Genomic DNA, 23,328 nt, shown 5'->3' on the forward strand with positions numbered 1-23,328 from the left:
TGCTTGACAGTCCTGGTCGAGTTCCGTTTTAGCTTTAGCCATTATGACTCATCATCCAGCGGACCTTTCAGACTGTCTCGGTTTTAAGATGCTTGGGAGGCCTAACCACTGCTGTTGTCCAGCTAAAGCTCTCTGAGAACACACTTTATTTAAATGCAAACACTACCACCCGAGAAAGCCTAAAGCTGGCCACAAACTTATAAGTGTCACACAGGCACATACTTAAAACATACTTTCGGATAGAAATGTACGTAAGCACAAGCAAACACACACCCACACAAACACACACAAACACACGCAGACATACACAGACATTTCTTCCTTACAGAAAGTACTGCATGGTTCCCATTAGTGGTCTCCTCTCATAATACGCAGCCCTGTGGTTGACAGGAACAATTCCTACTCAGTCCATACTGATTACACTCTAACTTGCTGTTAAGGCCATTTTCCCATTGACGGCAGCTGAGGCAGCATTCCAGACTTTCAGCATCATCCCGATGACTGGCTGGAAAAAGCATTGATTACTCCACTAAAATAAATCACAATCCATGGCATATTTAAAATAGCACCGCACAGCCTACGCGCAGAGCATATTTAAGATTATTTAATACTGTATTAAAAGATTGATCATTTTCCAATGTGACTGATTTGGGTCAGATGTTTTTCTTGCATTGTGTGTAAGCGCAAGGCAGAATCAGCGACAGACAAGAACGTCCCAAAAATATTCAGTACATCTTTTCTCCATAACCCAGAAGTCAAACAAAACAAGTTTAAATTAACAACTGAAGTGTCTTTAGCCAAGCTTTCTAATTCAAGCTATTATCCCAGCTCAACACAGATGGTTACCTATGGTTACCTTAAGCTCCAGATCCCGCACTTGCTTCTGAAAGAGCATTTTCTAACCTTGTGTTGAGGCAGGCTTTTCACCAGCGACATGGACGATGAGATGTTCACTGTGAACATAGCGGCTCTTGCACACTGCTCAGCTCAGCATTACTTCCAGACTCCTCTTCCTATCTGTTCTTCCACTGAGTGGAGTTACACTTTTAGAAGTTCTTATGTCCTATCTCATTCCTGTGCGCTGTGATGGAAAACAGCGAGCTGTCACAAACACTCTTTCCCCATCATCACTAGCAAGGCGAGGCTAAACACTTGACTAAAATACCCCTCCAAGTCATCATCCTATAGCCAAAGCTCAATACCTGTCACCTCTTGGATGACCCACATTCAATTACCTTAAAATTATCAGAGTTAAGTTAATGTAAGGACGTTTGGTTACCAAATAAGATGCACTCTACACAGCACTATCCACTCATCTCTGCTATGATGCAGCTCGGGATCTGGTCCTTCCAATACAGCAAACCGACATTCCTGTCTGCCAGCCTGAACCTCTGGAGACTAGACAGATTCCCAGAAGTTCCTTAATAATTTGTAACTGTAAACAGACTGAGAATCTGGTGGACGTACTACACAACTTTCAATGCTTCGATTTTATGCTGTCTGGCCACACGATGAACTCACAGATGACACTCCCTTTCTTCTCCAGATGAAACTTATTTCAATAAATAAGTCTCACCATTGTTGGTGGTGTGTTTCTGTACTTACCACTCATGTACAGAATGAAAATTATCCGGATATTTTCTTTAGAAATGGGAAAGCATTTCAACAGTTTTATGCAGCCATGTCTGTCTATCACGTCGCGTTTCTCTCCTCCCCTCCCCCCTTTCTATCCATTTTAGGAATGTAAACAGTATGGAGATTTGAAAACTCTGTCTCCAGCCATTTCTTTTACAGCTAAATAGCTGCCTTATATTTCACCACCCCACTCATGGTTGTCTGCTACAGTGTTTTGGCTGCAGCAGTTGCAGCTCAATCCAAAACCTGTCAATGGCTATCTGGACAGGGGGTTCAGTGGGTCATGAAGCCATTGACTCAGCGCATTAATTGGCTATGGTTGGCTGTTAAAGGTAGATGCTGCAGATGGATGCAATTTTCCACTGAAAGACACAATCTCTTTTAGCACTTTACCACTGCCTTTCCCCAAATGGATCACTTCTGTCATATAGAGGCGTATACTAATAAAAATAAAAATGCGGTGTTATTTTCCATTTCTTCATCCACAGATTCTCTTTGGCTGGCTCTTCTTCATGGCTAGCTAGTTTCTTCCAGATTTCTTCCTAAACGCAAAGGCAATAGATTTTTAAGATGTCTTATGTCCATGACTGAAATACAAGTTAAGTGATCATCAAGTCATCTACAATCTTTTCCAAATACTTCAAAATAATGATTTATAAAATGCTCGGGAATTCCTTGCACCGACGCAGCTCCTCAGTTTAGTTTTGACCGGACAAAGATATCGCGTTTGTGCTCTTGTCAGACAGGTTACAGAATAGCTCACCTTTGGCTGCATTTTTGAAGTTTCTGTATTTAAAAGTCTGCGCCTTGTTGTTCATATCTAACTGCAGACCTGCAGCACACATGTATGTTTACACCAAGCACGCAGATTAAACACAGCAGTTTTATTATATTGAGACCAAAGAGACAAAGATGCAAGGTATCTATGTACAACACTGACACGTCGCTACAAAGGGACAAGATCAGATGGAGAGGGAGAAGGGTTGTTGGGAATGCGTGGGTGATGCCATTGAGGGGAATGTGCAGATAGGAAGAAGGCTGATACAAGCTCTGACTCATTCCTAACAACCAGCCTGCTCTACTTCTGCAGAAGCTTGTGCTTACTATAGAATCTATCTCAAATACATCCTCACCCCAGTGGTTATAGTGATACTGCCAAGGTCCCTTGGAAGTGTCTGTTATCTGCCTGTAGGTTCAATCAAGTGGGGCTTTCTACCGCTGTTGTAGGGATCAAGTTGGTTATCAGCCTTTCTTTGATTATACAGCAGACATGGTGGCCTGGCCTTCACCCATGGGGCTCGGCCAGGCACAGCCCAAAGGAATGACATGGCTCCCTCTTCTCCTGGGCTCACCACCCACAAGAGGGGCCAAGGGGGCCGGGAGCAGATGGTAGCCGGAATGGAGGACCTTGGCGGTCCAATCCTAGGCAGCAGAAGCTGGCTCTTGGAACATGGAATGCCACCTCTCTGTCGCTGAAGGACGAGGCTGAGAGATTCCAACTAGATATAGTTGGACTCACCTAGACACACAGCATAGGGTCTGGAACCAGGCTTCTCGAGAGGGACTGGACTTTTTTTTCTGGAGTTTCCCCTGGTGAGAGGCGCTAGGGGCCTGCACGTTGGGGTTAAACCCAGTGGACGAGAGGGTAGCCTCCCTGCTCCTTCAGGTGGGGGGACACGTTCCGACTGTTGTTTGTGGCTATGCACTCAACTACAGTTCAGTTTACTCACCCTTCTTGGGGTCCCTAGAGGCGCTGCTAGAAAGCGCTTCTACCGGAGACTCCCTCATTCTACTTGGAGACTTCAACGCTCATGTGGGCAACGACATTGCGACATGGAAGGGTATGATTGGGAGGAACAGCCCCCCGATCTGAACCCGAGTGGTGTTTTGATATTGGAATTACATGCCCATTATGGATTGTCCATAACAAACACTATGCTCAGGCATAAAGCTGTCCATATGTGCACATGGCACCAACACACTTTGAGCCACAGTTCTTTGATCGACCTTTGGTCGTATTGCTGAACTTGTGGCCGCATGTCCTAAACACTTGGTTGAAGAGAAGGGCGAAGCTGTCAAGCAATCACCACATGGTGGTGAGCTGGCTCCAATGTTGGGGGAGGATGCCAGTCAGACCTGGCAGAAACTAACAATAATGTGAGGGTCTGCTGGGAACGTCTGGCAGAGTCCCCTGTCAGAAGGAGTTTCAACTCCCACCTCCGGCTGAACTGCAACCACGTCGCGAGGGAGGCAGGGGACATTAAGTCAGAATGGACCATGTGCTGGGCTTCCATTGTTAAGGTGGCAGACTGCAGCTGCAGCATAAGGCGGTTGGCGCTGTTGGAGCGACAACCCTCAAACCCGCTGGTGGACTCCAGCGGTGAGGGATGACGTCAAACTGAAGAAGGAGTCCTATCGAGCCTTTCTGGCCTGTGAGGCTCCGGACGCAGCTGACAGGCCAAGCGCCATGCAGCTTCGATGGTTGCCGAGGATAAAAATTAGGGCAGGGAGGAGTTCGGGGGGACTATGGAGAATGATTTCTAGTGGGTGTCGAGGAGATTCTGGTCCACCATCTGGTGGCTCAGGAGGGGGAAGCAGTGCTCTGTCAACACTGCGTACAGTGGATGCAGGGCAATTGGAAGGTGTGCTCCAACTATAGGGACATCACACTCCTCAGCCTCCCTGGTAAGGTCTATTCAGCGGTACTGGAGAAGAGGGTCCGCCGGTTCCTTGAACCTCGGATTCAGGAGGAGCACTGTGGGTTTCGTCCTGGTAATGGAACAGTGGACCAGCTCTATACCCTTGGCAGGGTCCTCGAGGGGGCATGGGAGTCTGCCCAACCAGTCTATATGTGTTTTGTGGATATGGAGAAGGCATTTGACCATGTCCCGCGGGCAATCCTGTGGTGGGTGCTTCAAGAGTATGGGGTCCCAAACCCCATCATATGGGCTGTTCGGACCCTGTATAATCGGTGTCAGAGCTTGGTCCAAATTGCCGGTTGTAAGTCGGACCTGTTTCTGGTGAGAGTTGGACTCCGCCAAGGCTGCCCTTTGTCACCGATTCTGTTAATAACTTTAATGGACAGAATTTCTCGGCGCAGCCGGAGCATCGAGGGGATCCAGCTTGGTGGCTGCAGGATCAAGTCTCTGCTTATTGCAAATGATGTGGTTTTGTTGGCCTCATCAGGCCATGATCTCCAACTCTCAATGGAATAGTTTGCAGCCGAGTGTGAAGCGGCCGGGATGAGGAGCAGCACCTCCAAATCCGAGACCACGGCGCTCAACTGGAAATGGGTGTCGGGGAAGAGGTCCTGCCCCAAGTGGAGTTCATGTATCTTGGGGTTTTGTTCACAACCGAGGGAAGGATGGGGCCGGAGATCAACAGGCGGATCGGTGCGGCATCTGCAGCAATGCGGACTTTGTACCGGTCTGTCGTGGTAAACAGGGTAGTTTTCTGGGCATGTCCATCTGGCCAGAGACGATGGGGAAGACCCAGGACATGCTGGAGAGACTATGTCTTCAGGTTGACCAAGGAACGCCTTTGGGTCCCCCAGAGGAGCTGGACCATGTGGCGGAGAGAGGGAGGTCTCGGCCTCACTGCTCTGGCTGCTGCCAGAGGCCTGACTCCAGATAATTGGGGGAAAATGGATAGATGTCTTCATAATTTCAAAAAAATTCAACATTTTTGAAACAGGCTATATAATATAATGCATTGTAATACATAGTTGTACTCATATAACTCTAGCGTGCTGCATATAAACACATATGTATGAGTCAGTGTCTCAGTTGCACATTAAATTTCAATTGTACCTCCATATGTGTTTGTCTGCACATTATATTGTATTTTAATGTGCAAGAAATGGTTGATGCAAGCAGGAATGGTGTTAAGAGGCGTAAGACTTGAATGTAAGGCCTTTTTTTCTACGTTGTGTAATCATAACTGCTGCAAGACTGTGCTGCAACTGATACCTACTTCTCATTACTTTTATGGTACCAGGTTACAGCAATGCTTATTGTTTATATTTGCAAGTTGTATGTATATAAAGTAGCGGGGAAACGATTCCTCACTCCAAGGTATGATATTTATTTTGTAAGGCTCCTTGCAATGCAGTCATCAAAAAAAAAGCCTTTTAAACACAGGCAAACACAAGACGAGGGTCTCTCTCTCTCTCTTGTTCACACATGCTGGCAAACACATATTGACATCAGAGCATGGGATATGCGCCGCCAACACAAATACGTTACATAAAAGCAATGGCTCACACATAGAAACATTCATCTTAAGGTGAGGCGTGACAAAAATAGATCCAAAGTGGAATCGGAATTTCAAATGGAAGACCTTTGCACACGATTTAATTCCAAAAAAAAAAAGAAAAAGAAAAAACAAACCTATCTAATATCTATGCCATGCTAATATCTATGCTTTAGATATACTGATCATTATCGTAAGCATCAGTAATCATCAGTGAAACCAACTAAGCCCCAGATACAAGCTAGTCTTTCTAGATGTGTCCTGACAGATGGAATTGAACAGCTTGTGGGAGTGTAAAGCCCTTTCAGCTGCCCTCCTGTGGAGACGTATTTGTGAAGAGCAGGTACAACACTGTTTTAACCAGTGACACACAAGGGAATATTATTACTATAAAAGTGAACAAATTATTATTATTGAGGTATAGATCACTGAAAATATGAATAGTAGAGTATAAAGGCAAAATTAAAAGTGGCAAATTTTGCTCTACATTTTATCATTTGGCCCCAGTTGCTGGTAAAAGTGTGTTGTGTGTGTATATGTATATGTGACAAAGACACAAAGCAGCAATGGCATATTTGCCACCACATAAACATTGAGTAGCAAGAAGACATGAGGTGAAGACACACTTGGATACAAACAGAGAAATGAAAGTGAAAGCAGCACAAGGTTTGCTCTACTTGGAATTGACAAATCTATCACCATAGATATCACCCTCACCTCCCCTATCTCAGAATCAAAATCAGAATCTATATTGTTTTGGGTTATTTTCACTCCACTAAATCATATTTTTTTATCTATTTGTGAAATATGTGCACAGATGTGACACAATTCACTACTGAAGTGGCAGGTTGACTTCCTGACTGATAATGGATATGCATCCTGAGCTAAAGAAAGGAGGGTTAGCTGAGCAGCGCATGATGGACTAGGTTAGTACCTGCCGGAGAAGGGGAGTGGACCTTGGCACAAGGGAGCAGGGGAAGGACAGAAGCCTCTGAAGAGGGCCTGAGGCACCTTGTTGTCCCCAGATTTGTGGATGACACTGTAAATGGGTTCAGCCCTGCTGTGGGGTACAGGAATCACAGTGAACGGGACAAGTGTAGGACACAAATAAAGCACACATACCAACAAAGATGCAACATAAGCACATAGACATTATGTGGAGACATTACAGGGCCACACTACAAACACCAGGCATCTTCAAGAAACACAAGTGACTCGGCATCACATGGAAACACATAAAGGCCTGCACGCAGTCATACGAACTCTCACACGTGCACACAGAGGAATACAGCATCCTCCCTAGAGCTGTGGGTTAAGATGTCTCAAAGCCTCGTATGACACCCGAGTCAAGCCCCTCCTATTTCTTATCCAGTACTTGAATAGGAGGTCAAAGATTAAAACATAGTCATATCAAGAACAAAAGGTGACAGGAGGTCTCACTGCAAAGCGTTTCATCGCCACATAGACACCCCGCACTATCCAGCTCTGAACACACCATCAATACCCTGCCGAGCTTCAAAAAAACCCAGCACTGAGTTTGCTTCATGAAACACTCCACAACAGCAATTTTTCATTGCTCTGTATCAAACAAAAAACCACAATATTGCACAACTGAAAGCCACAACTAAAAGGCCGGTAACAAAAAGAAACATTCGACTAAGAACAATAATTATACAGATTTATTAATAGTATGGAATTCTATTCCACAACATTGTTCACTAATTCACGGTGACCACACAATGTCTCGGAGTGATCATGTGCTTTGAATTTGTGTCAGTGTGATTAATGTATGGGGGCAGAGTCATTCCTGGAAGAATCAGCTTGCAACTTACCTTGTGAAGTCTTCCTCCCCGAGCATGTGGCGAGGAACTGGGGAGTACCTGGAGGGGGTAACTTGGGGAGGCGGATAGGCTGGCTTAGGCTCCATTGCCCCAATGTAGTTGTGGCTGACGTGGTTGTCTACCATGGTGGGGAAGGCTGGAGGGAGGGCCAGGCCAGCAGGGGGAAAGAAAAAATGATTACAACAGTGGAACAGTGGAGAATCCATGTTAGAAGAAATAACACTGTTAGTGTTTTTATAATACCCCAACTGTCTTTTATTATTATTATCATTCTAATTATTTTTATCCATCCATCCATCCATCCATCCATCCATCCATCCATCCATCCATCCATCCATCTTCCCCCGCTTATCCGCAGTCGGATCAAGGGGACAGCAGCCGGAACAGTGAGGCCTAGACCTCACTCTCCCCTGCCACATGGTCCAGCTCTTCTGGGTGGACCCCAAGGCGTTCCCAGGTCAGCCTGGAGACATCGTCTCTCCAGCGTGTCCTGGGACTTCCCCGTGGTCTCTTCCCAGATGGACATGCCCAGAAAACCTCCCCCGGGAGGCATCCTGACCAGATGCCGCAGCCTCCTCATCTGGCTCCTCTCTATGCAGAGGAGCAGCGGCTCTACTCCGAGCTCCCCTCTCACCCTATCTCGAAGGGAGAGTCCAGCCGCCCTGCGAAGGAAACTCATTTCGGCCGCTTGTATCCGCGATCTCGTACTTTCTGTCACTACCCACAGCTCGTTACGATTGGTGAGGGTGGGAACGTAGATTGGCCACTAAATTGAGAGCAGTACAGAGTGTGCATCGCTGCAGATGCCGCACCGAACTGCCTGTTGATCTCCATCCTTCCCTCACTCGTGATACTTAAACTCCACTTGGGGCTTGACCTCTCCCCAGACTCAGAGTGGGCATTCCACTCATTTCCGGTTGAGCACCACGGTCTCAGATGGCCACATCGTTTGCAAAAAACAGAGACTCAATCCTGCGGCCACCAAACCAGATCCCCTCAATGCTCCGGCTGCGCCTAGAAATTCTGTCTTTAAAAGTTATCAACAGAATCGGTGACAAAAGGTAGCCCTGGTAAAGTGCAACTCTCACCAGAAACAGGTTAGACTTGCAACCAGCAATGCGGACCAAGCTCTGACACCGATCATTCAGGGTCCGAACAGCCCTTATGACGGGGTTCGGTAGCCCATACTCTCAGAGCACCCCCCATAGGATAGAACATGGGTTGAATGCCTTCTCCATATCCACAAAGCACATGTAGACTGGTCGGGCAGACTCCCATGCCCCCTCTGGGACCCTGCTGTGGGTATAGAGCTGGTCCACTTTTTGACTGCTTCAGCATCTTCAGTCCCAGAAATAAGTGCATCTGTTCCAGAGTCCCCCGGCTCTGCTTCCTCATTGAAAGGCGTTTCAATGGGGTTGAGAAGGTCTCGAAAGTATTCCTGCCGCCGATCTACAACGTCCGAGGTCCGAGGGAGTTGAGGTCAGCAGTGCTCCGCTTCCACTGTACACAGTGTTGACAGAGCACTGGTTCCCCCTCCTGGGTTGCCGGATGGTGGATCAGAATCTCCCTGACACCCACCAGAAATCGTTCTCCATGGTCTCCCCAAGGAGACTCCTCCCATGCCCGAGTTTTTGCCTTGGTAACCCCCAAGCGCATGCCACTTGGCTTGCCGGTACCTGTCAACTGCCTCCAGAGACCCACAGGCCAGAAAGGCCAAAGAGTTTGACGGTATCCCTCACCGCTGGAGTCCACCAGCGGGTTCGAGGATTGCCTCCCCGACAAGTGTCAACCGCCTTACAGCTGCAGAGGCCCATTCGGACTCAATGTCCCCCGCCTCCCTTGGGACGTGGTTGTAGCTCTGCCGGAGGTGGAAGTTGAAACTCCCTCTGACAGGGGACTCTGCCAGACGTTCCCAGCAGACCCTCACATTACGTTTGGGTCACATTACCACTGGAGCCAGCTCAGTACTGGGTGGTGATCAGTTGACAGCTCCGCCCTTCTCTTCACCCAAGTGTCCAGGACATGTGGCCACAAGTCCGACAATACCACCACAAGGTCGATCAAAGAACTGTGGCCTAAGGAGTGTTGGTGCCAAGTGCACATATGGACATTTTTATACCTGAACGTGGTGTTTATTATGGACTTGTTATGAGTTGTTTATTATTATTATATTTCAATCTTAGTAAAACATCGGTCTTCCTTCTCTAATTTTAGCCATGAGTTACATTTGAAAAAAAAGACTAAATCCTGTATAGCAAAGGTTTCAAAACTTTCGAGGTGAAGACTCCCCATCTGCATTCTAACCAGGGAAACCTGGACTCTTCAATCCACTTCAAGTTCCACAAAAGGCTGGAAATGGTGGCAAAACATTCCCTAGTTGCTTAAATTTCCCGATGAATTATTATAGCTGTTCAATCACGGTGACTATGGGAATGAAAAGGGAAAAAAAGATAAATGGAACTCTATATAGACAAATTTAGCAGAACAGCAATGTATTGTCTGACATTGTAGCATCACTTCCCTATGGTACATTAGGTTGCTAAAGCTATGCGATCCCTCAGTGCGTTCCTAGTTGGCTCTACTTAACGGAAGTACGCTGACTTTGCTTAAGTTTTAGAAAAAACAAAAACAAGCTACTGTTAGATTTAATAATTCAGTTTAATTGAGGAAACCATAGTTCAGCCAACATTTTACAAATTAGCTCTGTGGTATCATTTTCTGAAATAGGAGCGCAATTAGCAACCAAGTATCTTCCTGAAAATGCTGCCTTTGAATGCACAGCAATCCACAGGACAGCTAATGCGATGAAATTATTACTGAATCCCCCAACTCAGTTGGACCAATGAAGAGCAGCTTCAACCCTTCAATAAAAGCACATGATTGTACTACATTCAAGTGTGAGAGACAAAGGTGGAGAGAGCAGATACCAGCCACATGAGTGTATGTGGCTCTCAAAATGATATTAATCAGTCTTAGAATAGACCACAATTGCACAATTAAAATGTTTACAAAAGCTTGATTTAGAGGGATTCAATAAAAAGTATAAAACAATTTATATTTATTACTTCGAAATAATAAAATGATAACACCAAGTAAATTCTCAGTGCCATATTAATTTTTGACCCTATAGTTAGCCAAAACAATATGGTATATGTATACATTTTCTCACTTAAGACAGATTTTTGAGGTATAACAGTGTTTTGAGCCCCCCAGGGATTAAACATTTTGGGTTTCTAAGTTCTTCACAAGATTTTCAACTCTTCTGACAAAATTGATTAACTATTGTCCAGTCTAAAAGAGATTGTTTGTACATGTTCATTTTTGCTAAAATTATCTAGTGTGTTTCCATACACAAAGATATGACAGGATACTAGCTCAGGAAAAGCTGTATTTTCAACTTCTTATTAAAATGTACAGAAAATTAGTATTGCACCACAAATATCTATGGTAATATCACTTTGAACATGGAAAAATGTGATTGCAGTTTTGAGCAGCAAAGTAGGTCAAAGTTGAACCTGTGAAGTGATCCATAAGAAATGCCGGGTCCGCAGTATCTGGAGCTGGAATCATACTATTTCAGTTATATGTTCTTCTCTAGAAAAACTGGCTGATTAGTCAGACATTTTAATTTTTCTTATACTTGATATTTTTCAAATGTCTATAGTAACTGTGAATGTACAGAGAAATTAACAACTGCAAAAAGCAAAACACAAAATCCCATCTAGTCCCTTGGCATAGTATTTCAACAGGAACTTCATGTGATCTAAACCCAATTTTATGTTTATATAATTAAATTTCAATTATTTTAATGTGATTGAAAATAACTGTTCAACAGAATTGTCTTATATGTAGGGCTGACAGAAACTTCTATCAGTTAATCTGCATTTTTTATGGAGGAACATGAGCATGATAAGCCAAACAATTTATCTGCAGATCTACTCAGAATTGTACCGTCAGAGGTGAAGTTTTCATTGAAGGCTTGCATAATTCTGAAGAAAGCCAAACTCAGCTCAAAAGAAGCTTCCTCTAATACTAAATTACTGTTCAGCAGCAACTGAAGATGCTACAGCTCAAGATTGTAGGCTCATGAGCAGGTGGGATGTGAGAAACCATCCACACTCAGTGGGAGGCAAAGAACGCTTGTTGCTGGTGTGGGAAGAATTGTGTGTGTGTGTGTGTTTGCATGTGTGTGTAAATATTCACAATGTGGGTGTCTGGACATAGAAGTTTTAGGGAGAGAACAGTGACGCAAAATTTGTGCACTAAATAATCTCTTTTTGAGTATAAACGCTTATTTCCATCTCAAAATGATATCAACGTGGACATTAACTTATAAATTACATATTATTTTAAATAATGTGCCTGTCTCAGTCGCATAGTGTTGTGTTTATGAACAACAGGAAGAGGTAGATACGTACTGCTGGAGTAATCTGGAGGGGCATACATGTCGTTGAGATGTACAGGTCCTGGTTTGGCCACCTTGAGGTAAACCATATCAGAAGTGTTCTTCAGTGCTGCCACAGCCTCCTCATGACGCACATCCTGAAGCACAATGTTGTTCACCTGATTGTCAAGGGGAGAGAAGGAAAAGACAACGGATAAACACCTGAACACCTCGTGTCTTTGCTGTACTCTGAAAACATCACGCATCGCACCATCCATCACACCACCCAACACAATAATGAATCACAGCTTGAAAGTATTATGAGATTTCAGTACACTTTCGCAGCTGAGTGAAGGCTCGGCATGTTGCGCAGCATTATCAGAGGTCAGAAGCAGTGGGCATGTAATCTGATTTTTTTTTTTTATTTACAAGACTTCAGTCCCTGAAAATGCAATGTGAATCGTCAGTGTATGAAAATCAAAAAAAAAAACTTTGCACAAGCTATTAACACGTGGTAATGTTTGATTTTATAATACACAAAACTGACCACAGCATATGTAGTGGACATTTTGTTTTCTTGACTGATTAAAATCAATTACTCTGCTGTCATTTTCAAGTTTGATTAAAAAAATGCATTGGTCAACACTTTCTTTTCTTCACTGATGGGCAATATTTAGCATATTTTGTCATGCTACCAGCTACAGATCATCGATAAATGTTCATAGCCATGAAGACTGTTGTGACATCACTAGCCAACTCTGCTAATAAATGACAGGATCAATCATACGGATCCAAAATTTTGTGTTGAAAAGTCCTTAAAGTCAAAGTCACGTGTTCCCAGCACATTTTACTTTTGGTACAAACCAGCCATTCCTCATTTATTGCTAATTATTGACAATGACAACCAAATGGCTAACTTTTGATAGGACGATTCATTGCATAACAGAATCAGGAGGATGTTTCCATACATACCGCTAGCAGGCGGTCTCCAGTCTGCAGACGTCCATCTTTTTGGGCAGCTCCTCCCTCTATGATCTTTGTAATATAGATACTGTTGTCTCCTGGGATATGCTGGTTGCCAATACCTCCAGCGATGCTGAAACCCAGCCCTGGTAAGACAATATGAATTCTGCGTTTGTGCAATATTCTGAAAGCCCACTATGCCTCTTTTGGATCACAATTGGATTGACATTTACATGATGATGTAATGTAACATGTTATGATGTAGGTTTCCTGATGTACATGAATTACTTTAAAGAATCATGGTATATGGTGCAGCCATAATGCATTGCTACACTAAATGTGTTTCTAGTTAATATAAAACTGCCTTTGTAATTCAAGTAATACATGTAATCTAGATAATACATGTGCAGTGTCTTCCTGACCTTTTGGCCCTTTCAGCAGGTTGACCTCCAGGATTGTCTCAGGTGGAGCCTGTCTCCGCCGGACCAGCAGTCGTACCACTGGCCCTGCTTCCTTCAGAGCTTCCACCGCTCTGCTGTGAACAACCTCAGATACATCCACATCGTTCACACGCAGCACACAGTCGTTTACCCTGTGGGAGACATGCTTTAATTAATATCACATACACCGCTGTCTAAGTACAAAGATAATAACATGAAGTGCATAAATTGCTCCAAGGCAGGTAGACCTCAACAAGATATTCAAAAAGGACATAACCCCAGACATGATAATTGTTGTATGTTCTTGGTTTTAGTTTTCTGGTGAATCAAAACTATTAGGATGCATAAAGCCTGAGGTACCTCCCACACACTCCTGTGTGATGGGACATGGTGGAGGAGTGTCAAATAAAAAAGTAGGGAAGAAAGGAGGACAGAGAGACAGCTATGACAGGATAAAAGGAACCGAGGCGCTTAAAAAACATACGAGCAGAGAACTAGGTGTGGAGGAGGAAGAAAGAATGGAACATGGCATGAAGTAAAACTTACCCCAGTCTTCCATCCATTGCAGCTGCTCCTCCAGGAATAATCTTGGTGATGAAGATCCCTGGATCATCAGGAATATGGGGATTGTCTATACCTCCAGCAATGCTAAAACCGAGGCCCGAGTTCCCCTGTAAACAGGTTGTTTTGTCATTTTCCGTAGAGTACAATAAATGACACGCGCACGCTCATGTACAGACAAACACAAGCATACACACACACACACACACACACTCACACACACACGTGATGGATTCAGCCTGAGCTCAAGGTCAGTGCAATATGGCCCGTGAGTATATTGGTATCTCAGAAGAACCCATGATCGATGCAAACTGCTGATGTCCTTTTACGTGTGTCTCCTGTCATGTGAAAAATGATGATTCCATGCATCCCAATAGATGAGAGCACTTCATTGAAGATTCACATTTATTCCCTCAACCCACAGAGACACTGGTGGTTGAACTGCCCTATGGCCCTTACTTAAATGGATTTACGATCTCAAGCGAAGACAAGTTTTGTATTAGAATTTCGATTGCATGATACAGAGCATCTCGCTCTGTATGAGAGACACACAGTGTCTTGTCTGTCTTGTCCTTGAAATGCCAGAGGACCCATTTGGATCCATGGGTCCAAACGCGCCGCTAAAACTGACAGCCGTGGACACAGAGAGGCAGCAAACAAGACAGCTGAGAAAAGACTTCACTTTATTATTTTCTATAATTAATGAGGAACAGTCAAAGCAAATTAGGACAGAGGGAGGCTGGGGCCTACCAATGTGCTGCTCCGGAGCTAAGAGAAGTACACTGGGCCTTACCACCAAATGTTACACGCCCACAGACCTTTTAAAGTGTGACTTTGCATAGTTTATTTAAGCTTCTGCATGCAGAAATGCCACTTAAGAGTTGAAGGGGTGGCGAGACATTGTGCATAGATTGTGGGTTCTGAGGTGCATCTATATGTGGGTGGAATAATGAGAGCAGAAACATATACTGTAGCTCTGCCACCAAGCTGAACCAATGCTGACAAGTGCAGTGGTGCCTGCTGAACAATTGGACAGGAGAGCACTTTACATTTCTGGCGTCTGCAGATGACATGTGCATCAGGATTATGTAAAAAGCTATGCCTCACTGGTGGCAGTCTATGCTCTCATGAGGCATCATACATAAGACAGTGATGTAACACTTATCACTTCATAATCTAATTTTCAATATCATAATGTAAATAATACACATTTAGATGTGTCAATATTTTTCTTAACGGTAAATGACAGAAAGCTTAGCTGCTTACTGCGACTAAGTGTGTGTGTGTGTGTGTGTGTGGGGGGGTTCCATTCACTATTCAAATCAGAAGCATTGGAACTACTTACCCTCTCTAAAATGATCTCCTCATACTTATACATGCCATCACTTCCATTTACCTGTCAAAAAAAAAGAAATACATTTTAGTATCAACCGTACTTCATGATGTTATCTAAAGCAATAAAAGATTAATCATCTTGCAAACAATTGTCTTAAATCCTTTAGCGTAAATACACAATGAAGACCTCACACAGTGAAAAAGATTGATAACAAACAAATTCACAAATTTACTGTAGTAATCAAAATATGCTGTTTTCTCACCAATTCCTCAATTTAACTACATCTAAAAATATAAACCTTTTTTTTTGTAGATGCATATTCATCGTGACTGACTGTGTGCCATTGTAAAACCTGCGTTCCTTAAGAACAGGCAATGGTCAGTGGGATAATAGATTTCTGTCCACATGGTAAACAGAATGGTGCTACCAGGAAGAGTCGCTCTAACTCACTCACCCACACACACACACACACACAAACACACACCACACAAATATGTACGCGCACAAACCCCCCCCCCCACACACACACACATAAATATGAGCACACACGTGCACACATAAATGCAAACAGCAGGCATGTGAATGAAATAGATGTAAACCATACAGAGAACAGATACTTACGTAAGGGCCCGCATCTAGTGAGTCTGCGTTGACAATGATGGGGGGAGGGTTGGCCTGTGAATGTGAAGAGATACACATTATTTCAGTGTGTAAGGTTGGCAGCACACAGATGCAATGCTTTACAAACACTATCACTTGGGGAAGGAAGGGACGGGAAGGCATCAGATCTGCCAGTCGATCTCCTTGCGGGATTTTGGAAGGTGTGAGGACCGAAAATGGGGACTACGGACGAAAAAAAAAAAAAAACCCCGCATGTTTTCTTTTGGGAAGTCATATGAAACACGAAACACAATGTTTTTTGGGACCCAGTTTTGTAGCAATCCCAACTTCTCACTTTAGTGGAGGACAATCGAAAAGCAGTAAAGCACATCATAAAACAAATCGTCGATTATTTTATGGCTTATGACCTCTTATGAATAATGAATCTTTAAAATAATTAGCATTTTATGTTTTAACATTTACTGGACCAGCATTTTTGCATTTTTATTTTCTAATTGTACAACATTAAATTACTGTCTTTCTTTGATCAAGCGCCACAATAGCAGTTTAGTATCCCTGATGCAGAAACAGTTGGTTGATTTATAAGTTTGATGAGTGATGTATATATTTATCCACTGTTAAGACAGCTTACTCTAAACACTAGTTTACCTACTGCAACTTTTCTCATAAATGTAAATAGTTTGCAATCCTGCAAACAGCCTTTCATGTTCTCTTAGAATTGCCAGCGTCTGGCGCAATAAAGACTTTCTTTTATGCGGTTAAATTTATTGTCATGTGGGATGAGGAGGAAATTAATTTGTAAATATATTTCAAACATAAATGCTTTTTGTGAAAACTTAAATTACTCATTCTGTTTTTGTCTTGTGTATTTTTTCTTTCCACTGTTAAAATACAAGTTACCCATTGTGTTTTGAGAGTGGTTGAGTGTAACACAGTTAAACCTACTTCCTCCACTTCCTAGCAACCCCAGCTCAGCTCTACTCTGCCACCTGGTGTTTCTTTCTCCCCCTTCAGCCTGCACAGCAGCTGCAGAAGCTAAGAGCAGCGGGCCTGGAGTGAACACACACAAGCTGCCCAGTTTAGGAGTAGCTACACAGTCATCACCTAGTTCGGCACATTGGCTGTCTACGTTTTATTGATTTGATTGAGCTGTGTGGTTGAGGGGATGCTGACAGTGCTGCTCGGGGACCTTACACTTCCTGAGGTCCAACATCAAGGGGAAAATCACTAGCTTACACCTGGCTAGACCCAATCTAACCCCCTTCATCTCTTCCTATAAATCCATATTGACATTGGTGGTGTTCAGTCAGCTGACATTCACATCTTCAGTTATTGTTAGTATCTAGCAACTAACACTTTGCAACAATCAAGGAGTTTAGGTTCTATAATTTCCCTTCTGCTGTTTTCCAGTTTCATTTTCTAGGACCTTTCCAGCTACTATTTAAGATACTAACATCTTCCTATTTTTGTAATCAAGTAAAAAACTGATTATTCCATCATTCATTGAATAAAGATATATATTTTAAGAATGAATAGTCATCATTAGACAAATGTTTTTAATGATAGATCATTTAAAACATTCATGACCATCAACATTACCATATAATTATAATTACGATTCATGGCATAGTTTGCATTATATTTATCTGTGTAGGACAGCTATCATAAAAGAACAAAAGAAAGTTTATGGAAGTGTTTTGATTTGTTCTTTTCTTTTGCATTTCTAATGTTCTTCCTATAACTGGAAAACAGGGTGACACATTTTTCCAGATTATTCAGTACTTGTGCCAAACCCTCTGTTGATGATTTGTAGGGGGCGGTGGGGGGGTCTCATTTATGATAAACTCCAAAATATTGCAATTGGTTTGAAGTAAAGACCGTTCCATTTTACTGTTTACCTAAATTTGTTTTTCAGCCCTGTTACTTAGCAGTAGTAGTACATTTTTTGAAAACCAAATCCAGAGGGGAGGAACAACCTCAAAACGGCCGGTGATATTCCCTTGTCACACGAAAAATAAGCAAATCTGAAATATGCCACAGCATTCTATAAAAAAAAAGAAGCTTTATATTCATCTGTATTTCAAAGCCACGATTCATTACATCATTCAAAAAATAGCATCTTAAAAGGCACTCAAACCGTCTAATGCTTTTTCCAAAGTCAAACATCTGACTTTCTTTAAATTCTTTGCCGTTCTTAGAGCTGAAGTCTCCTTGTAGTAACGGCTGTTCTCCCAATAAACCATGGTTGTATTCACCTTGGTGGTGATGGCAGAAAAAATAGCATTTGGTGTGGTCTGGAAAATTGACTGACACAGGTATGAAACACTCATACCTCTAGGTTTGTTAATTCGTTTTTTTATCTTATCCCAAATCAACCCTCATTCCATAAACCTTGTCTGTTGAATAGAAATACAGCAACGGGAATACAAGTCAAGAGATTAGAAATAGTTTCCCTTTAGAACAAATGTAAATGCAGACAACCTTTCACAGGGTAATGATGGATAAAGCATGAAAACTACACAGGGAAATAAGTCGACCTTCCCTTGACTGTTTAACATTTAGCAAAAAATTTAGATTAAATTGTATTGACCCTTCCTCAAACGATTGATGGTCACATAAAATAGATAAAGAAACTCTGCGAGGTTATTAAGGGAAAAATCTCAATTTACAGTAGCTGGATAAGCTTGTGATTTGGGTTAAATCAGCAGATGCCAAGACACAAATATTGTTCTAAAGAATGATGTCTGCATGATACACAAGAATGTGGGTCAGGGAACTGAAAGTGGTTCAGTAGGTGAAACAGTTAATGGTCGCAGATATGATTCACTGGCAGAACTGTAAACCCTCAGACAGATTTAAGTCAGATTAAAAGGAAATATAATATATTCTATTCTAAGAATGGATGGTGGTGACATTTGCTGAACTTCCTCTTAACACCAGTCTTTTAGTTAGATGGATTTCTAAGAATATGCCGACTACAACACATTGGTTAATTCTTCAGGCATCATAATGGGATACAGTGCTTTCTTGATTTAAGAAACAACAGCAAGCAAACAGGATAATTTTTGTGCATTTCAAAAAAACCCTGAATAAACCAGTATACTGCAAGAGCAGCACGTCGTTGACTTTCTAAGTGACGGTCGATTCAAGGGGATATGCTAGATATTGGCTTGCACAAGTTAAAATCTCTCTGCCAACAGACATCAGTTAGAATCAAGGGGGCATCACATTTGGCAATTCCATCTGATATCAGGCATTTCCCATTAACTGTATGGTTATTCTGTTCCTGAAATGTCATGAAAGGACAGATATGTAAGCAAGTGAACATTTAGCATAAAGAAACTAGTGCAGACCAGATACTCCACCCAGAAAGAGGTATGCAAGGCCTAAACTTGTATTTCCTCTTCTTTTGAAAAAATTAATTGATCCATGCGAAAAACCTGACAGATACATCGATATGGTAATGGACGAAAGAAGGTTAAAAATGACCATAAATGCAGATATTGAATGATAAATGAAGGATAAATGCATGTCTCTGTGATTTATATATTAATTTTTGTGTGAATTTATTATTGATCCTATTCAAATTGCAATGCATTTCTTTGTCAAGATTTGAATGAATTTCTTTATGTATGCGTTTTCATTCTTTCATTTGCATTTTTTCACATTTATTTTTGCAACATGTATTAACTTGAGTTTTAAGAATTAAATGCACTTATAATTTCTATCAACAGGTTTGTTTCATACAATGAAAGTATCAGTGAAAGTGAAACCATTTTAGAGTCACATTGCTGGCACAGTCTTGACAAAGAAACAAATATTTTGCATATAATGTTAGGGCTATGCAGTCCTCAATTAGTATTGAGGGACAAAGCCCTATGTATATAATCAACTATAAATCCCTTTATTTTCATTACATTATAATGTTTTTTTCTTCGTATAATTAATAGAATTAGCATGCAGTGCTGAAAATGAGCTCCTCAAATCAGATCTTCATCAGCTCTGTCAAAACTAAACTGTTATAGCCGATTCATGATGGTGTCTAAATCACAAATATGTCTTTATTCTGTGAATATGAATACTCATATTTGCTGATTCTCAGAATTATTCACGTTTATTTTTTTCTCCATTTAACAATGGATGAGTGTATATTTGTATAAATTTACAGCTCCTTGGGTTTTTTTGTTGCCTAATTACCTCATTACAGAGGTGCATCTAACAGAATGTACATTTAGTTACAGAATTTTCCTTTACTTACTTTCAGTGTATGCCACAAATACAACAGCTCTGATATGTTTTGCTAATATGTTGCATACCTGACACAAAGACTGCAAGCATACTGTACACGGTGCAAATGAGTCCACACGTTCCCCAGCATGACAGAATTGGAAGACCCCACTGACCTACAGGTGTGATGAAAATTCCCCCTTTACACTGCTTTCTCTCAGAATCTCATTCATCTATTAATCTATAATAGTTTGACAGTTTCATCCCTGCCTTGCCTTTTCCCTCTGTCAGTTTACATTGTCCTCATATCTCTTGTCTCTCAGCAGCCCATTGGAGGGGTATCATACCCTGGCGGCATTGCACCACACAACCCTGGGCCCTGGAGGAAAGAAAAGCTACAAGGACTCCCACTGAACCCTGGCAAGTGCAGGGCACAGGCTTCATCCAAACTGTTAAATAATCAATGTGTTCCCATAGCAACTGGTGCTTGCACAGCATTGGCCAGCAGGCCCACAAAGCACCATCCCCCTGGTTCACCTCTCTGGGATCTCACTGCAGTTTATGCAGATCTGTTGTTGCACAAGCCAGGCCACAGGCTGCATGTGTCTGTCTGCATTTTATGCCTATTTTCAACATCATACACTAAATATAAGCAACGCTGAGAAAGACTGCATTGAAAAGTACTACTTTGACAACTAGAATAGTTGGTGTTTAAAAAAGAAGAGAAGCCAATTAGAGGCATGTGGGAATCAGCAGTGTTGCTTTGACAACTGTGTTTCAAAGCAAACTGTAGGGAAAAATATTAAATAAATGTGTTCTAGGGTTGTAATTTTTTTGATATTTTCTAAAATGTGTGCGCAGCATAAATTGCCAGAAAGGCAAGAGCATTCTTGTACGTCATACCTATTCTGCATACCTGTAGATGTCTCTCACTCATCTCAGCTGGTGAAAATAATGTGGAACCTGTTAAAAGTTCCTCTGCCTCACTTGTCAGTATCACCAGGTAATCTCCCAGGTACGTTGAAGAGAAGAGGAAGAGGGTTCAGCATGTGTATGAAGATGACATGCTGACAGGGCAATAACCCCTTCTTCCTTCGCAAACATTTCCAGATCAGTTCCTTTCTCACCAGGCGCACCGACATGGCAGCTCAGTCTCCAGTGGTGTCATCGCAGTGAAATATGACAGTCAGCCCAACTCAGATGATGCACCCAGTCAGTCAAACAATACACCCAATGCTGAAGGAAGCATTTTCTGTGTTGAAAGTCAGAACTAATAGCAGATAACAAAACAAGCTGTGCTATGACATGCTCATGTTATCTAAAAATGGTTCCTTTGTGTGATGCTTCTATCGGTACCGCATTACTGTTTTCCTGCAGAATGTAGGATGAGAGACGCAGTTAGCAGTGCCGTTCTGATCCTCTCTCATTGGCCCCTCGTATGCCACGCTGCAGTCCAATCAATACCTACTCAATTACCATGCAACCGACATCTCATTAACGCTGTGGCTACTGTGTTCAAGGGAAGAAGGTAAGAAGCAAGGTGAAGGAAGGGCAACAGCATGGATGGCACCCATGATGGCAATTAATCTTCTACTTTCATACATTGTCAAAACTCATCGCTGCATTCTTTGTGAGGAATTAAGGCAGAATAAAGAGATGTAATGAAGAAAATCCCTGAGAAGTAAAGGTCAACCACTACAGAACCAGCTGAATCCAGGCACTCTTTTCAATGAAGCATCCAAAAGAAAATTAATTAGTTCAACCATAAAACTGCCACATTAAAGTTCAGTTTTTTTTTTTTGTTTGATTGTTATGATTTTGAATTTAGACCATATTGCTCCTCCTCAAGAAAAAAAAAACTCCCACGGACCCACATTCATGAAACTATAATTAATAGCCCATCACAGCTGTCAGCAGCAAACTCTCCTCATCTTTTTTGTAATATTACAAAAGCATGATCTGGCTTATTTCCACCATGCAGAGTTGTCTTATATGAACTCTAACTAATTTAACCTTCATTAGTGAAGCCACAGAGTTTGAATACTACTTAGTTTAGGGAACAGCCATAAAAAGTGTAATATCTATAAGTCTACTGATGACAGATCAGATTTCATCATGCCTGAGTTTCTCCTGCTCCTTTTCTATTTTTGTGTCTTCCCTACAGTGTACACATTACATTAATATGCTTATAGTATATGACAAAAATAATAAGGAACACCTCTATGAAGAACTCTACCCAATTCAACAGCACCAAAAATTGCATTTTACAAAGTGATGTGTAAAAAAAAAAATCGAAAACACTTAAAATATCCTCACTGACACCAAAATTGGAACCACAATGAATGCATAATATATTGCAGGGCTGATGTATTACGCTCATTTAGTTTTATGTGACGAATAAACTAGAAAGTCACTATAGATTTAATTTGATCAATTACGTTCTGGGCACAAGCTGTTTGATGACAAATAATATATAAGTAATAATGTATGTGGTGTATTTATGGTGAATGTCATTATGTCTACCCCATGTTTGATGTCTACAGACAATGAGATTTTAAAAGTTTAGACTCATGTGCAGCAAAAGCAAGAAAAAGTGGCAACAATTTGTGACAAACAAAAAATGTTATACAAACACAACTTTGAAGCTGTACCTGAAGGAAGTTTTTCTTTTAAATTCTTTTTAAATGTACCTTTTCATTTTATAAAATAAGTAAATATATCATGTACCTACATTGCTGTTAACTACTTGATACTTAAATGGGCCATAGTTCTGTAGCTCATTTTCCATTTGCAAATAAAAAAGCTCTAAATAACAATGTGCAATACATAATGCCTAAAATAGCTATAATGATTGTTGATTCAAAAAAGAATTACTGTATAACTGTATCACTTAAGCTCCTTCTCCAAACAGACTGCAGATTTCCTTGATTAAGATCGTGAAAAAATAGACATACTTGTCGTACCAAACCAGCTCTGTACATCAGCTGTAGAACATTTTATTTATTTTCAGAAAAATTGATTCCCAATTGCAAAATATTAGGCTGGAAACCCAAAGATCTACCATTTCAG

The 23,328-nt window shown here is 41.8% G+C and overlaps 1 protein-coding gene across 5 annotated transcripts in view; it reads right to left on the reverse strand.

Moving 5' to 3' along the window:
- Nucleotides 1-23,328, reverse strand: part of dlg3 (discs, large homolog 3 (Drosophila)) — an 88,947-nt gene that overhangs the window by 20,463 nt on the left and 45,156 nt on the right. For 4 of the 5 annotated variants that reach the window (XM_086158659.1, XM_086158660.1, XM_086158658.1 and 1 more), the window contains exons 2-8: nucleotides 16,033-16,086; nucleotides 15,421-15,471; nucleotides 14,061-14,185; nucleotides 13,497-13,666; nucleotides 13,084-13,220; nucleotides 12,146-12,290; nucleotides 7,719-7,863 (exon numbers count right to left, since the gene is read on the reverse strand). In XM_086158659.1, coding sequence (XP_086014785.1) covers nucleotides 7,719-7,863; nucleotides 12,146-12,290; nucleotides 13,084-13,220; nucleotides 13,497-13,666; nucleotides 14,061-14,185; nucleotides 15,421-15,471; nucleotides 16,033-16,086 — 827 coding nt within the window. Of the gene's footprint in view, nucleotides 1-7,718; nucleotides 7,881-12,144; nucleotides 12,291-13,083; nucleotides 13,221-13,496; nucleotides 13,667-14,060; nucleotides 14,186-15,420; nucleotides 15,472-16,032; nucleotides 16,087-23,328 lie in introns of all 5 variants that reach the window. The other variant, XM_086158656.1, reaches the window with a different exon arrangement.

The sequence above is a fragment of the Fistularia commersonii genome, chromosome 13 (assembly GCF_037954325.1).
Source record: "Fistularia commersonii isolate RoL2024-O1a breed Wild chromosome 13, RoL_Fcom_v1.0, whole genome shotgun sequence".
Taxonomy (NCBI): Eukaryota; Metazoa; Chordata; class Actinopteri; order Syngnathiformes; family Fistulariidae; genus Fistularia; species Fistularia commersonii.